Here is a 14,615-nt window from a genome sequence, read left to right as displayed (position 1 = left end):
CCAGTCACATGCGGGTGCGATGAGGCAATCAGAACAGGCCCACCAGTGACTGTTCTAGTGGGTGAGTCTTCTGGAGACAGCCATTGGATGTGCTAGAGGTTTTCTCTGAGATCACTAAGTGGAGCAAAAACCTGTCTATAATTGAATTACTAAGTAAGTGTGTACCTCAGAGTTTCTAGCTAGTATGGGAATGGTTGTTTCTACATTGATTCCATTGTGTGTGCGTGTGGGGGCGGGTGTTGCCTTCCTATATTATCCTTTACAACAAAGCATATGCTGTTAGATGCTTCTGCAGGGTAAGCTCACGTACCATCAGGAATACCCTATAGTGTGTCAGGATGTTGGCAACGACCTTTTATCGTTGTTTGAATTAGCTTTGTCTTGTCCTTTCATGAGCACTTTGTGTGTGTCCAGTGTTCCTGTTTAGTGAGTAAACCAGAACCAAATAGCCTTTCCTCCCCTCCTTCCTTCCTTTTTTAATTTAAAAGAAAAAAAAAACAAAAACATTTTTTTTTCCATTTTTGAGACAGCATCCCACTCTGTAGCTCAAGCTCGCCTCCAATTCAGGATAGTGGTCCCGCCTCTACAGGGATGTTAGCCGTGGGCCGGTCCAAAGAGCTTTTCTATGAAAAACCAATAGAAACAACCCTTCAGCTGGAGTACTCACAAGACTTTATTTTTTAGAAAATCGTGCTTCACTGCAGTAGATAACAATATTGTTTTCCCACACATGGGAGTTTAAAAATACATCTGTGTAACATTAACCTGTAATGTAATCATCAAGTTCAGGTGCTTCTGCTGTCTCTTCACCTGCTGCAACGCACAGGCAGCCCTACAGTTCCGTCTTCAGCAGCTTGAGAGCTTTCTTCATGTTGTCCAGCACTGGTGGGAGAAACATTAGGACAGCCAAGTTACCATCAGAAATGACGAGGTTTGAACAAGCATGGCCCCTGTCGGCTCAGAGATTGGGATGCTTGGTCCCTAGCGGGTGGAACTGTCTGGGAAGGATTAGGAGGTGTGGCCTTGTTGGAGGTTTATCATCGGGGGCAGGTGGGCTTTGAGTTTCAAAAGCCCAGGCCAAGCCCATTCTCTCTCTCTGACTCCTGCTTACAAATTGGATGTGAGCTCTCAGCAAGTGCTCCAGCACCATGCCTACCTGCCTGCGACACTAAGCAAGTCCCCTCTAGAGTGAGCTGCCTTGGTCACGGTGCCTCTTTACAGTAATAGAAAAGTGACTAAGACAGACACCAGTGACACCATGAGCCCTGGCATTGGGGGCTGGATCCATGGTTTGACAGAGTGTCCTATAGTCCCAGGGTGAACAGTTGCTAATTCCACTGTTGTTTCTGTAGTCAAGTGCAGTGGATTTTGTTGACAATGCAGTTCTCAGTCCTTCCTTGGCAACCCCTCCTCCAGCTTTGTCGTCCCAGAGCTCCACGAGCTGTCAGCAGCAAACTATTTTGGCTAATGTAGAAGCAATTTTAATTTTCATTTAATTAATTAACTTATTGGGACAGAGGCATACATGTCCTTCTGGCTGGTATGGAACTTTCTATATAGAATAGGATGGCCGTGAACTCACAGAGATCATCTACCTTTGAGTACTGGGATTAAAGGCGTGGCCCACCACACCTGGTTTAGAAGCAGATTTTCAATCGTGTTTATGAGAAATATTATCAGGTGTGTGCAGCTTCTGAAAGTTATTTTAGAAGCCTGAGGACGGTCAGCCCACCAAGGGTTTTTGTACAGATGAATTCGTTCATCCCCACAAAAACTTTGTACTCGTTTCTTATCAGTGGGACAGGCTCAGAGAAGCTGAGTTATTTACTAAAGTCACACAGCTGACAAGTGCCAAAACTACGTTCCGGAGCCCAAACTTGAGACCATCCTCAGCAGCAGCAGCAGCAGCAGCAACTGGTGAAATGCAGTGAGGCGTCTGGATGGTGTTCTGAGCGGCTGCTCTTCCCTTCTACAAGTAATTATTAAACAGCGAAGGCCTGGTGATCTTCCCTGTTCGGGTATCTGCCCTTAACGCGATCCACCTTGGGAAGACGTACCCTGAATCTCACGAATGCCCACGCTTGGAACATGCTGACCTTTTCCCCAATGCTCTCCCTGGAGACATTGCTAATGGGCCGTGGGAGTGCTCATGTTCACTAGGTCCAGGCTTTCCTCCCCAGTGTAACTACTAGTCTAAGTCTGTACTGTCTAACAAAGTTCTGTGTGGAGGAACAAATCCCCAGTGTGCCTACTAAATGTGGCTGGTGCGACTTCAAAACCGAGGCTGTCGTCTCATTAACATTAATTTAAAATTAAATAGCGCATATGGGTATTGGCTAAGGTTGGGATAGGGAGGTTCTAGGAGCCACTGCAAGTGACGAGGACTGATCCCAGGACAAAATAATTTCTCCCCAGAAGAACCAGTCGGGTGTCACTGCTGGTGTTTCCTCCCATCGGCGGCCTCATCTGCCTTAAATCAGTCCCTTTCCCTCTCCCTCCCCGTCATATCCGGCACTGAGAAAGTGAGTAAGCCAGTCTCAGGATCATTTGCACATGATGATCTCAAGTTGAACCTGAGTTTAACCACAGCAAAATGGACTAAATTATTTCCCTTCTCATTATTTGGGGGAAATGGAAGCCAGCCTGTTGTGACTTCAGCTCTGTGACAGAGGGTTTGTGTGCTGTTGTGCAGGGGGAAAAGCTGGGCATGTGTTGATTAAGAGTCTCCTGGCACAGCCGGGCGGTGGTGGCGCACGCCTTTAATCCCAGCACTCGGGAGGCAGAGCCAGGCGGATCTCTGTGAGTTCGAGGCCAGCCTGGGCTACCAAGTGAGTCCCAGGAAAGGCGCAAAGCTACACAGAGAAACCCTGTCTCGAAAAACCAAAAAAAAAAAAAAAAAAAAAAAAAAAGAGTCTCCTGGAGGAGCCGACCGATACCTCAACTGAACGGTTTATCCTTCCTTGAGATGCTTCCAAAGTGGGCGATGGAGTGAAGCATGTGATTTGCCAATGGGCAAAAAGTTAGTCTGGGTCTGGCTGATTCTCGGGCACCCCTGGGCAGAGGCCTAGCCCGCCTCTGCCTCCCCAGGGGCCTCTCCCCATCGCTATAGAACACGGATCTCCGACTAAGCGGGCGGCAACACTTACACAGGGCTGTGTCGGAAGGTTCATAGGCGTAGAGACGGTTTGAGTATCTTCCGGTGATGTCTGCCCTCACGGTCAGGGATGGGTCTGCAAAGACAGAGAACAAGGATGGAACACCTTTGCCTCCAGGGAGCCTCCAGTGTGTGTTGAAGCTGTTGTGTCCGTGCCCCGTGGAGGAAACTGTCCGGCAGTGTGGCCCTCCGCCTGTCTTCCGCTACCCGGCCCAGGAGTTCTCACCCGAGCAGTGTGGGGCAAAGGAAGGAACATTCAACAGCGGCGCAGTGCCGCTCTGGAAAAGGTTTTGAACCCTGCCATCCTATCTAAGCGCCCCGAAAATCGGACAGGGCATATTTTGTGGGGTTTCTTTGTGAAAGCGCAGTATTCGTTGCAACAGAAATACCGTGAGATTTGTAAGCGATGTTGTTGCTTCTGATCGGTATCCCTAAGAACAGCCTCGGTAATTGGATACTTCTAATGCTGGTATTTGGTTATGATTATCTTCCATTGAGGGGTTTGAAAGTGAGAGATGGAATGAAGCAGGTGGTTTGCCGGGGAGGGAAGGGGCTAACCTGGGTCAGATATTCTCTCTCATTGTTTGTTTATTTTCAGTATTATTTTTTGTTTGCTTGTTTGCTTTGGACAGAGTCTCATTCAGTAGCCCAGGCTATGTACATGAGGTTGACCCCAAATTCATTACAAGTTTCCTGCCTCAGCCTCCTAAGTGATGGAATTTTCGATCTGAGCCACCATGCCCAGTTTATACAATGAAACCCAGAGCTGGGTGCATCCTGGATAAGCACTCTGCTAATTGAACTATATCCCCAATCTTCTTTCTTTCTTTAAACAAAACAATGCAAGTCCCTAAGCACAGCAGGGTCAGATAACTACACAAAGTACCTTCCACTTTTATTTTTTAATACTTTGTGGTTAATCAGTTGCATTTAAAAAATAGAGATTTACGAATCCCCCCCCCCCTTTTTATCTCTCATTAAATATCCCTCTAGGTTTAAATCCATTGATCAAGCTGAACAAAGTGGTGTATGCCAGTAATCTCGGCACTTGGAGCTGGGAGTAAGACGATCAGGGGTTCAAGGTTGTTCTTGGCCACATAGAGAGTTTGGGGCTAGCCTGCACTACATGAAACTATCTCAAAAAGCAAAAGACAACAACGAAACCCCCAAACAAATACATTCATTCTGTCATATTTTTATGTAAGTTGAAATTATATAATTAATGAGAAAAGGATACTGTAAAGGTATGGCACATCCAGAAGAACAGTACGGGAGTATGGAGAGGTATAGACACTTTTGTTTTGGAAGGAGTGACTGAGGGGAGGGGTGGGACTTGATGGGAGAGCATTTGCCAAGTGCGCACAAGGCCCTGAGCTGGACTCCTAAAACTGGAGGGGGCGGGCAATGAGATGAATGTCCTCAAATGGGGAAGATGACATGTGAGAACCAGCTGGATGTCTGCACTCTGTCACTTCCTGGAGGGGACTGTCTTCGTCACTTCAGAATGTTGGGCCAGAACCAACAGACAATGAATTACCAGAAGCAGAGATTCATTTGTTCAATAGACTTAGCAATGATGCCTCCACATGAGAGGACACAAAGACCCAGTTAACTTTCCTAGTAAATTAACACAGGGCCTTTATACATATGCTGGTGCACTCAGACTACCTGGAGGCTCTCAAAAACTGTGACTTCCTTCATCACACCCCTAGAGAACCTAATCACTGGTTTGTGACACAGCCAGGCAGCTGTGTTTTTCAAACCTTCATGGGATTCTAACCCTCAGCCAGCATGGAGAACCAGTGAGCTTCACAAGTTAGTGCATCGGGATTTGTACTATGGCTGAAGGCAGAAATGCGGTGAATATGCTCAGGAGTTTCAGAAAAGTCCCGTCTGAGGCAGAGCTAGACAACCCCAGACTGCACCAGTGTTCAGACTCCTCCACAAGTGAGCGCTCTAGTTCAGCCCTTCTCCTTTCCCCTATCACTGGCTGACTTTCACTTTTAATGCAAGCTTTGGTGGCTTATCCAGATTGCCCACTCGATGAGCTCTGCTAGGCAGTGGCCTTAATTACAGTTTAAGTGACTATGACTGGTTAAAGCCAAACCTCATTTATTTATTAAGCCATTCAACAAACACTGAGAGCCTATCACAGGATCACACTGGGCTTGTATGGTGGCCAGAAACCTGTAGCTCTGCTATGTTAATACAGCATCCTCCAATAAAGACAAAGTAAAAGCTGAGTAACTGATAGCCAATGAGGAAAACATGGCCCTGCCTTCACAGATGTGCTTGGAGCAGAAGGTGGGAAGTAAAATGAGCAGAGGAGGAAAGAAGTCATTTGGGGAAATAGTACTTTACACTTTCAGATGAAAGTGTATTGCGAGACTTAGCATTATCCTGCCCAGAATGCCAGGCCCCTTGTTAGAGGTCAGTGACCTTGCTCGTAGTGAAGTGGCCGTTGGGGTTGGGGACATAGATGGGGAAGTGTGATGTTGGGGGATACAGGATATGGCTGCAGCTGCATAATCTCCAGTGTGTCTCATGTCACTGGAACCCCCACTTACCCACAAACAGAATTCTGGGCACATACTGGCCGTCAGGAGAAAGGTGCTTGTCTGTCGTTTCGTACTGAGATCACAAAACAAAACAAAACAAAAAGCTGTTTGTTTATTCTTTAGGTATTTTTAAACCTGCCAATGCAAAAATGTGTCTGTTAAATCTTCCTGGAACTAGAAAGGGCACTATGAGCAGTGAAATACAATTATTATGAGAGGGCTGGGGTTGGAAAAGGTTATAGACTATACAAACAGAAGGAGAGCTTTAGGGAGGAGCAAAGAGACTACTGGGGTGGAGGCAGCAAAAGCAGAGTGCACATGAAAACGCCACGGTGGAGGAGTCCATTACTTTGTCATATCAAAAATGCCACAGTGGAGGAGTCCATTAGTTTCCAGACTCATTTAAAAACTAACCAGAAAAGAGAATGTGTCTTGTACTGTGCCGTGGGCCTGAGGCACTGCCAGGGAGTCTCTTCTGCAGAGAGTTCACAGCACAGACGAGAAGACAAGCATCATAGAGTGGAAGGACCAGAGAGTGATACAGGACAGGAGGAAGTAGCTAACGATGTGATACTCAAAGAACAGAACAACTCAAGGGGGAAGACTCCGGGTAGCTGTGACTGGATGGGTAGGAGACCATTGTCCCAGAGTAGAAAACATGGAGGGCTGGCGATGAGGAAGTGGAGACAGGAGGTATGAAGCTGAAGTCCAGGACATATGGGCAGATCTACACAGCCGGAGCTCTCTCCCATGGAGAGAAAGAAGTGACAGGGACCTGTGAGCCAGGACTGGAGGGAGATGGGCAAAGGCAGTGATGTGCAAAACACAAAAATCGGTTACTATAGCAACACAGAGATCATTACAACGTGAGTGTGCCACATAAATTGCTAAGAAAGAGGCAGAGGATGTGGCCCAGTGGTAGAATATTCCTTGGCATGTGTCAGGTGCTGGCCTCAATACCAGCAATGCAAAATTTTCAAAAAAAAGGTTACTAATAAAGTAAAAGGTTTTTGGTTTCTCATCTGTGAGATGGATACTTGGAGAAGATTTTAGTTAATGCAGCATGCCTGAGATGCACAGAAGTGAATCAGACGTGGCACGCAGAGGAGATGTGGGCACCGTGAGGGGAGACTCACCACCAGGTTGAGGAGAATGAACTGCTCTGCCAGCTTCTGGATTTCCTTGCTGTCAGCAAACACTTTCTTTAAAGCTGTGATACAGGAAGAAAGTCATGGAGCATTTATCTCAGTTTTGGTTAGAACCCTTATTTTCTGATGTCTTTTAAGATGAATAGTGAATGCAATACCCACGTTTGCCCCTCCAGCAAATGTTATTGAATAACTACTTTGTAGCTGACATGATTTTATAGACTAGGAAAAGTATCTTGAATAGAAAAGCACACAGAACTTCCAGACTCCAGATGCTTATGTAGGCATTGCAGCATAAACCAGTGTATACTATATATGTAATTCCATGTAGAGGTACATCCATAGGGGAATTAAAGTGAAGCAAAGGCTTGAGGAGCTATTAATTTTTCATGGCAGATCTCTTTTAAGAGGTGCTGCTGAGGTCAGAGAGTGAGTGGTTAATCCGGGGGCAGATTGCCCAGACTATTGGGGAGAGGTCGCTGCGGGCAGAGAGGGCTGTGAAAGTAACAACCTTGGTTAATAGGGATGAGCTGCATGAAGGCAGGCTGGGTAGACCGGGAACAAGGGGCCATGACAGGAAAAGAGAACCATGCGCTGGCCAGATGGGGTCCAGCCTTGAAGGCCATGGCCAGGTGTCGGGGTTTAATTTTACTTGTCACGAGAAGCCACTGGTGCACATGAGTGAAGGATCTGATTGGTGGTGAACAGCTTCAGTCTGGCTTCCGTGTAGAGGGCCGACTGGTGTGTTGAGAGGTGACAGTTATAGTATCGTGGACACGGTGTGATGGTGGCTTGCACTAAGGTGGTAGCATCGAGGTAACAGGAGGTGGTTGGGTTTGGGCAAGAGGGGCTGCCTAATACACAGAGAGCAGCAGGAAATGAAAACACAGAGCCCTTGAGCTAGAATTACTAAGCGTTGACAGCAATGGGTTTACTACACCAAACGTGGGGAGCCCATGCAACCATGCGGGGTTCATGTCCGTGAAGCTAGTACTGACTGGACATGTTTTAACAGAAATCCAGTGGTATTTGCTGATGTGTCGGATGGAAAAAGGTGGGAGGAGCATGAACCCCAGTATTTCTTACTCAAAATATGCACCAATAATTAATTCAAAACATGGAAACATTCACACATTTCTTTTTAAATGTTTAAAAATATTCTTTCCTGTTCAAGAGTGCTAGGTTCTAGGAATGTATAGATGAGTACTTCAAACCCTGACCCCATGTAGAAGTCTCTAAAAGAAATTTAGAAGAACGGATTACCTTGACTGTGTGGACACTCGTCCAAGTGATGGATGATCATCAAGGGTCTGTTGCTGTGAGAGAGGCAGGAGAATGGGTGTTTAATAGGGTGCCACGAACAACTGATAGTCATCACTAGATGGCGCTCGTGAGCGACACGAACAACTGATAGTCATCACTAGATGGCGCTCGTGAGCGACACGAACAACTGATAGTCATCACTAGATGGCGCTCGTGAGCGACTCGCGGGAGCTCCATGTAACCGGTGGCCTTACCTAGTCTTGGATTTGTATAAGGCTTCTTCATAAGTCTGAGTCCAGATGAGTTGATCGCCCCAACCTAGAACAAGAGGAGTTGGTATCTTTACATCCATCACAGTTTCAGGCTCAAACCTGCTGAAAAGTAATGGTAAAGACCTGGATAATATGGACTTAGTAAAAGAACAAAAGTCTTGGAGCAGGGAGACCTCTTTACTAACTATGCTAAATCTAGGAAACAAAAATCCCCAAATATCTTCAGCATACACATTTAATATGAAGAGTCAGGGAGTCCTTATGAATTAAGTTGCAGCTGGGAGCCAACAAAGAGTTGACTTCTACCTCTGGAGAGGGTCTGGGGCAGTTTGGGCCGAGAGTCCTTTGGGTCCTTTTTGGCTCCTGGTTTGACGGTGGTGTCTTTGGCCAGAGTATAGGAGAGGGCCACAAGGAGCAGGAACGCTGACACTGAGATTTTCTCCATGGCAAATCTACACGGGAAATAAACAGAAAGGGATTAGAATCTCCAGAGTGCATCACCACAGTGGAGAGCTGCGGGAACCAGGTTACACTGAGCTAAGACACGAGACAGGAACGGAAGGCTGCCTTCCACACGATGAGGAGTTTCCCGGGAACACTTCCTGTGGGGTCTACCCATCTATGGCCCATCTGCCATCACCATCTCCACTTCCCCTACCAGTGGATATATAATCTTTGTTGTATCTTATCTTGCAATAGAACAATAAATATATTTTAAGGAAATATCTAACTAGGTAGATGTATATACTCTGCTGCTAAGGAAATGCACATTTAAAAGATATACTAAAAAAGCATAGTACTGGTAGGTAATTTGGGGGTACCTCTTTCCCCCCTTCCCTGATTTCTCGCTATGTAGATGAAGACTCTACAGTTCAGAGAGATGAAAAGATTTGGGGGATGAGTTCAGAGAAGAGGTGCTGACTTCCATCTCCCCTCCCTGAGACAGTCACCTGAAACAGACATCTTTACCCTTACAAGATGGACACATTGCCCTTGAAGAATGGATATGAATAGCATGGTCACATTCTTACTGCATTTAGGGCGTGTGAGCTTCGCCTTAGGGCTGGAAACTCATTCCATTTCCCTACTGGAGGATCTGCTCAAATGGTGTTAGCTATGGACTGACTGAGACACATAAAATGGACGTTCTTTGCCCTTGTCTGGGCCTGTGTGGCAGGGGAGGGCTTCCACTCCAGTGCACAGATGTGTGCGGTGATGTATGTGACAGAGAGAACAAACCCAGGCTGTTTCTTTGTTAAATTCGCTTTGCTCCCCCTCTGGTATTTGACAGTTAATTGAGGAAAGCTGCAGCAGGTGATCAGGAATAGGGCTATAAATGACAAGACCTGTGTGTGTGTGTGTGTGTGTGTGTGTGTGTGTGTGTGTGTGTGTGTGTGTGTGTGTGTATGTGTGTGTGTGTGTGTGTGTGTGTGTGGAAAGGAAGGCCAAGTTGGTCGTGTTTCATGTCACCCGAAGTACCTATGGGCCATACCACGGGCTGCTGCAGACTTCAAATCTGGTAAAGCCAAATGCTAAGGCTGCCCAGAAAGCAGAAAGAACCACACTGTCCATCTCTAGTACTGGTGTAGTTCTGGATTAAGTCGATCTACAAAGGAAGCAGGGTAGATAGATCATCCTGGTTTAAGAGCTTTGAAGAGGGAAGGTCCTCATAATCTGTGAGCTTGAATGGGAACCTTTGCTAGACATGAGATGATTAAAAAGAAGTCACTTAGTTACCAACCCAAATGAAGGCTTAAATTGAACTGGCCAACTGTCATCCAAGTCATAGTGCACAGCCACACAGCGGCTCAGAAAAGACACAAGGTAAAGCAGTAACAACGTTATACATTTCTCCATTCATAGGCATGCAGGAATGCTAATAATGATTTGCATCTTCTGAAATTCTGCAATAGCAACTTAAGCATACTATAAGCTAGCAATACCTAGCAGCTCTCTTAGTGTCATGACTTCTGTTTAATATTTAAAATTGGATGAGGTGCCTCATGAGAGAATTATTATATTTCTGGGATACAAGCTGGTTCAGAAGTATGGATTAACTTCTTTGACTTTATCAACAAATATTTGAATATATTATTTGTGTAAGCACTCACAGATATCGAAAATATAAAAGTAAATTGGTGGCAAAGTTCTGTATTTAGTCCGTTGTCAATTCCTGCTATAAACATGGCTCTTGGGACTCCTTGCTATAGCTCTACAGATTATGGGCTGTAACTATTGATATATGTGTTTTATGGCAGGATGCATCAAGGAAGGCTAATATAATACTGCTGTACAAACATCCCGCTCTGAAATGACTTTCTGGGATTCAGTACTGAGTCTTCATGATGAGAACAGTCTGTCTGCAAACATTCTACTCTACAAACATCTTCGTAAACCCCTCAAAGCCCACAGCGCCCATGCTCAAAGGCATTATTGCAGGACTGATCATTTGCAGGCCCTCTCCACCCCCAGGCCGCTGATCCTCTGGAAGTAGTGCATTTTACTGTCATCCCTCCCCATCTTGTGTTAATGAAGGTCCTTGCTGGAGGTTTCAGTGACTCTTGCTGGTGCTTCAGAAAGTACCCAAGCCCCCTCTCTGACAGTCCTAAAAACTGCAGAAGCATAAAGCAAACTGTTTCCTGATTTGCAATAAGATATTCCCCGGGGGCAGTCTGAGCTGAGTTTTCACAGTGGAGGAGCCTGTGGCCTTTGGGAGAGAAGCGGGGGCTGACACAGGATTTCCTGCACCCTAACCCAGGTTTGAAAACTCTTGAGTTCATCCACCCACTCACAAACCTCCAGTTTCCTGAGGAGGAAAGCGTCACACTGCACCTAGGCAGGAACACGATACTCCGCTACTTTTAGCCAAAGAAAGGCCCCAGCAAGCTTCTGCAGGTTGGCTGACACTCTTTCCAGAGTCTGCTTCCTGCCCTGGGAACGTTGCTTTCATCTTGTCAGTTGACCCAGTTGACCGTCTGCACCTATGCGCAGCAGTGGAGGCCGGAGCTTAGCTCTGGCAAGTCCACCGAAAGCCACTGTCAGTTGACTTACCTGAGCTCCCCACCCTCCTGCTTTGTGTGAAGCTGCCCAGGTTGTAGTCCAAGCTTCTGAATGTGCCAGCAGAGCCCTGAGCCTCTATTTATGGGCAGAGCACACCCCAATCCCACCCACTAATCCTGTTTCCTCAAGCTGCTAACTCAGAAGCAAACTTTCCTTCTCCCAAGCAATTGTCTTTTCTGAGTTACAAAGTTCCTATGATTTAAAAGCAATCCTAGCAAAAGCTTTTTTTTACTTTCCTTTCCTACTTTTTTCTTTCTTCTTTTTTTTGTAAGTGTACTTTTGGTGAAAGTATTCTTGTCAGTAGTTTTGGAAAAGCTGGGCAGTGTGCCAAATCCAGGTAAGCTTTAAATGAAGACGTTTGATTGGGCTGAAGGTTGATTTGTCTGTTTGTGATTGGATGGAAGTTGTGGTTTATAGATATTCATTTCCTCCCTCCTGGGAAGATTGCATTTATTTAGCTTAAAAAAAAAAGTGATGATTCACAATTCTAACCCTTCTTTTAATCAAATAACTGGCCCTGCTCGATTACCATACCCATGATTTTCCACAATATACTTCTTCTCTTAAAAAAAGCATGCTTTAACTACAGGTGTGAGAAACACAAGTCATCTACTCATGGACTAGTTCAAATTTGGAGAGGTTATTGAAGAGAAAAAGGATAGGCTAATACTGTGAGCTAATAATTGGCCTGCTGATGAGTGTGTGTGTGTGTGTGTGTGTGTGTGTGTGTGTGTGTGTGTGTGTACAGCAAGTTTCCTCAAAAGAATTTAAAGATACTCCAGAGATACTTTTTATTTAGTGGTAAACTTTCCTGTGAGGCAGACAAACAGGAAGCCACTTACCTCACTTTTCATACAAATGTCTGGAATCCACCCCCTACTCGGTCATCTAATTACTGAGAAATTTAAAACTGGAATTCAAGTTTTCTCTAAGAAAAATTCAGTTCTGTGTTTTGCTCACAAACCATATGCAATTCTTAAAAATCTCAGAACACAGGGCTATTCAACAGGAAAGAGCCTGTGGGATGAAAGGCCTGGAAAGGAACTTTTAATATGAATTAACTTTACCATATCTAAAAATATTTTAGTGTGTATACATTTCTTTCAGCAGAGGCTTAGATTCTGTGGGCTAGTGACTCTCAAAATAATTGCTTCTGCTTCTGCTTCTAGAACAGTCTACGGAGAGCACTTTTTAAAGTTTGATTTAATGATTTGAGCTAAAGTCTTGAGACTAGAATTGCTCTCACACAGGCTCTTACTATTTAGCCTTAGTTAATTCAAACCTCGTTTTACAGATTTTACAATGAAGACACCAAACAGGCCGACGAACAGTGACTTTCTGAAGGCCTTGTGACGAGTTGAGGGCACGGCTTGGAGCAAAGCCGGGGGTTTCTAGTCCTTCATCATGAAAATGGGGAAATGGATGGGATGGAGGGTCAGGATTTCAGTCAGCCTCCTGCCTCTGCTCACTGGACGTTGATCTCAGAGATGGCATTTGATACCTCTGAAACTGCAGTTTCCATATCTGTAATGGGGTGATGCACAACCAATCTGAGTGACACATACAACTCCAGTGTCCACCATGAGTGTGTCAGCAGGGTCAGGGTCCCTGTCACCATCAGTGTGCCAGCAGGTCAGGGTCCATGTCACCATGAGTGTGCCAGCAGGGTTAGGGTCCCTGTCACCATCAGTGTGTCAGCAGGGTTAGGGTCCCTGTCACCATCAGTGTGCCAGCAGGTCAGGGTCTTTTAAGACGTCTGTCCTGCACCTGCAGACTGTCTTCATGTGCTGGGACCGGGTCTTCTCTCTGTGCCCATCTGTGACCTAATCTTCTTTCCTAGGAGAAGAAGAGTCAGGTCAGGTTAGAACTCAGTCTGAGGACCTGTTTCAACTCAGTTGCGTTTGCTTTATTCACTAACTGCGGTGCTGAGGCTCACACTCAGAACCTTGCGCGCGTTTAGCAAGTGTTCCACTGCAGAACCACACCGTCAGACCTTAGTGCAATTACTCTTTCAAACCCCTCTCTGTGTGCAGTCACACTGGAGGTGCTGAGGATTTCAATACATGGATTCTTTTGAGACACATCTCAGCCATATCTCTTGATAATTAAAAAATCTCTGATTTGTTATAATTCACTATAATTATATAACAGTACCGAATTACATGCTAGGAAAGATCTGATATTTGCCATGGCGCTGAGGGTACACCAAGGAGGAAGTGATTACTCCATCATCCTGCACACACTGTGGCATCCCTGGTGCTTCAATCCCGAAGTGAAGCAAATGTCTACAGTAGCTTGGAGATGGGCGGATGAGGGTTGCGGTGTTGTGTGGCCGTCCTTTGTGATAGCTTGATGTTGTAAAAGTATGCTATTGTTAGGTATATAGTTTTGATAAAAATCTGAATTATATTGGGATTTCTATGAGTAGGACTTGATAATTCCAAATAAATATTGGATCAATAGAACTAAGCTTCATAACAATGATCCTTAGAGCTGTCATAATGAAGATGTTTATGTTTCAAATGTTTGCACTGTTAGTCTAAAGACTTACACAACCATATCTTTCTTTTTTAAAGACAGAACTTTATTTTTTTTAACTTTCTTTTTATTTATTCTTTGGGCCACATCATGCATCTCGATCCCATTCATTTTTCCCTATCCCTAAGTATCCTTCCTCTGTCCTTGCAATCCCCCCCAAAAAAATATAAAATAAAATAAAATTTTAGAAAAAAAGAAAAAAAAAAGGGATAAACCCGATGCTTCTGATGTTTCTCCCAGTCCATCTAGCTATCTTTCAATGTCAGGCTTATAGACACGTAGAAATGAGATAGGAAGACCACAGAATGTGCTATGGCTCCTTGACTCTATAGGATATGTAAAAGGTTGTAAAGAAATAAAGTTGGTGCCTTGAAGTGTGAATCTAATTAGTCATATTAATAAAGACCAGGAGTCAAATATTGGGGTAATAACCTGAAAGATCAGAGAAGCAGGGGAGCAGCCACCAGTGACTTCTTACCTCTCCGGATCCTCGGACTGAAAGGGACTGAGATCCTGTCTCTGCGCTCCCTGCCTTATCACTTCCTGTTTCCACCTCCTGAGTGCGGGGATTAAAGGTGTGAGCCACCACTGCCTGGCCTCTGTGGTTAACTAGTGGCTAACT

The 14,615-nt window shown here is 45.2% G+C and overlaps 1 protein-coding gene across 1 annotated transcript; it reads right to left on the bottom strand.

Annotated features, from left to right (window-relative positions):
- Nucleotides 1–753: 753 nt before the first annotated feature.
- Nucleotides 754–8,840, bottom strand: Agr2 (anterior gradient 2, protein disulphide isomerase family member). The gene is made up of 7 exons (XM_052738164.1): nucleotides 8,702–8,840; nucleotides 8,378–8,441; nucleotides 8,124–8,176; nucleotides 6,849–6,922; nucleotides 5,722–5,785; nucleotides 3,147–3,230; nucleotides 754–882 (listed from the first exon to the last, which is right to left on the bottom strand). Exons 1-7 carry the CDS (start codon nucleotides 8,838–8,840, stop codon nucleotides 833–835), a joined length of 528 nt encoding a protein of 175 aa, XP_052594124.1. The 3' UTR covers nucleotides 754–832.
- Nucleotides 8,841–14,615: the final 5,775 nt, after the last annotated feature.

Source organism: Peromyscus californicus, unplaced genomic scaffold, assembly GCF_007827085.1.
Source record: "Peromyscus californicus insignis strain IS unplaced genomic scaffold, ASM782708v3 Scaffold_15__1_contigs__length_86483966, whole genome shotgun sequence".
Taxonomy (NCBI): domain Eukaryota; kingdom Metazoa; phylum Chordata; class Mammalia; order Rodentia; family Cricetidae; genus Peromyscus; species Peromyscus californicus.
Note: the sequence above shows the minus strand (reverse complement) of the source record. Positions and strands in the feature narration are given on the sequence as shown.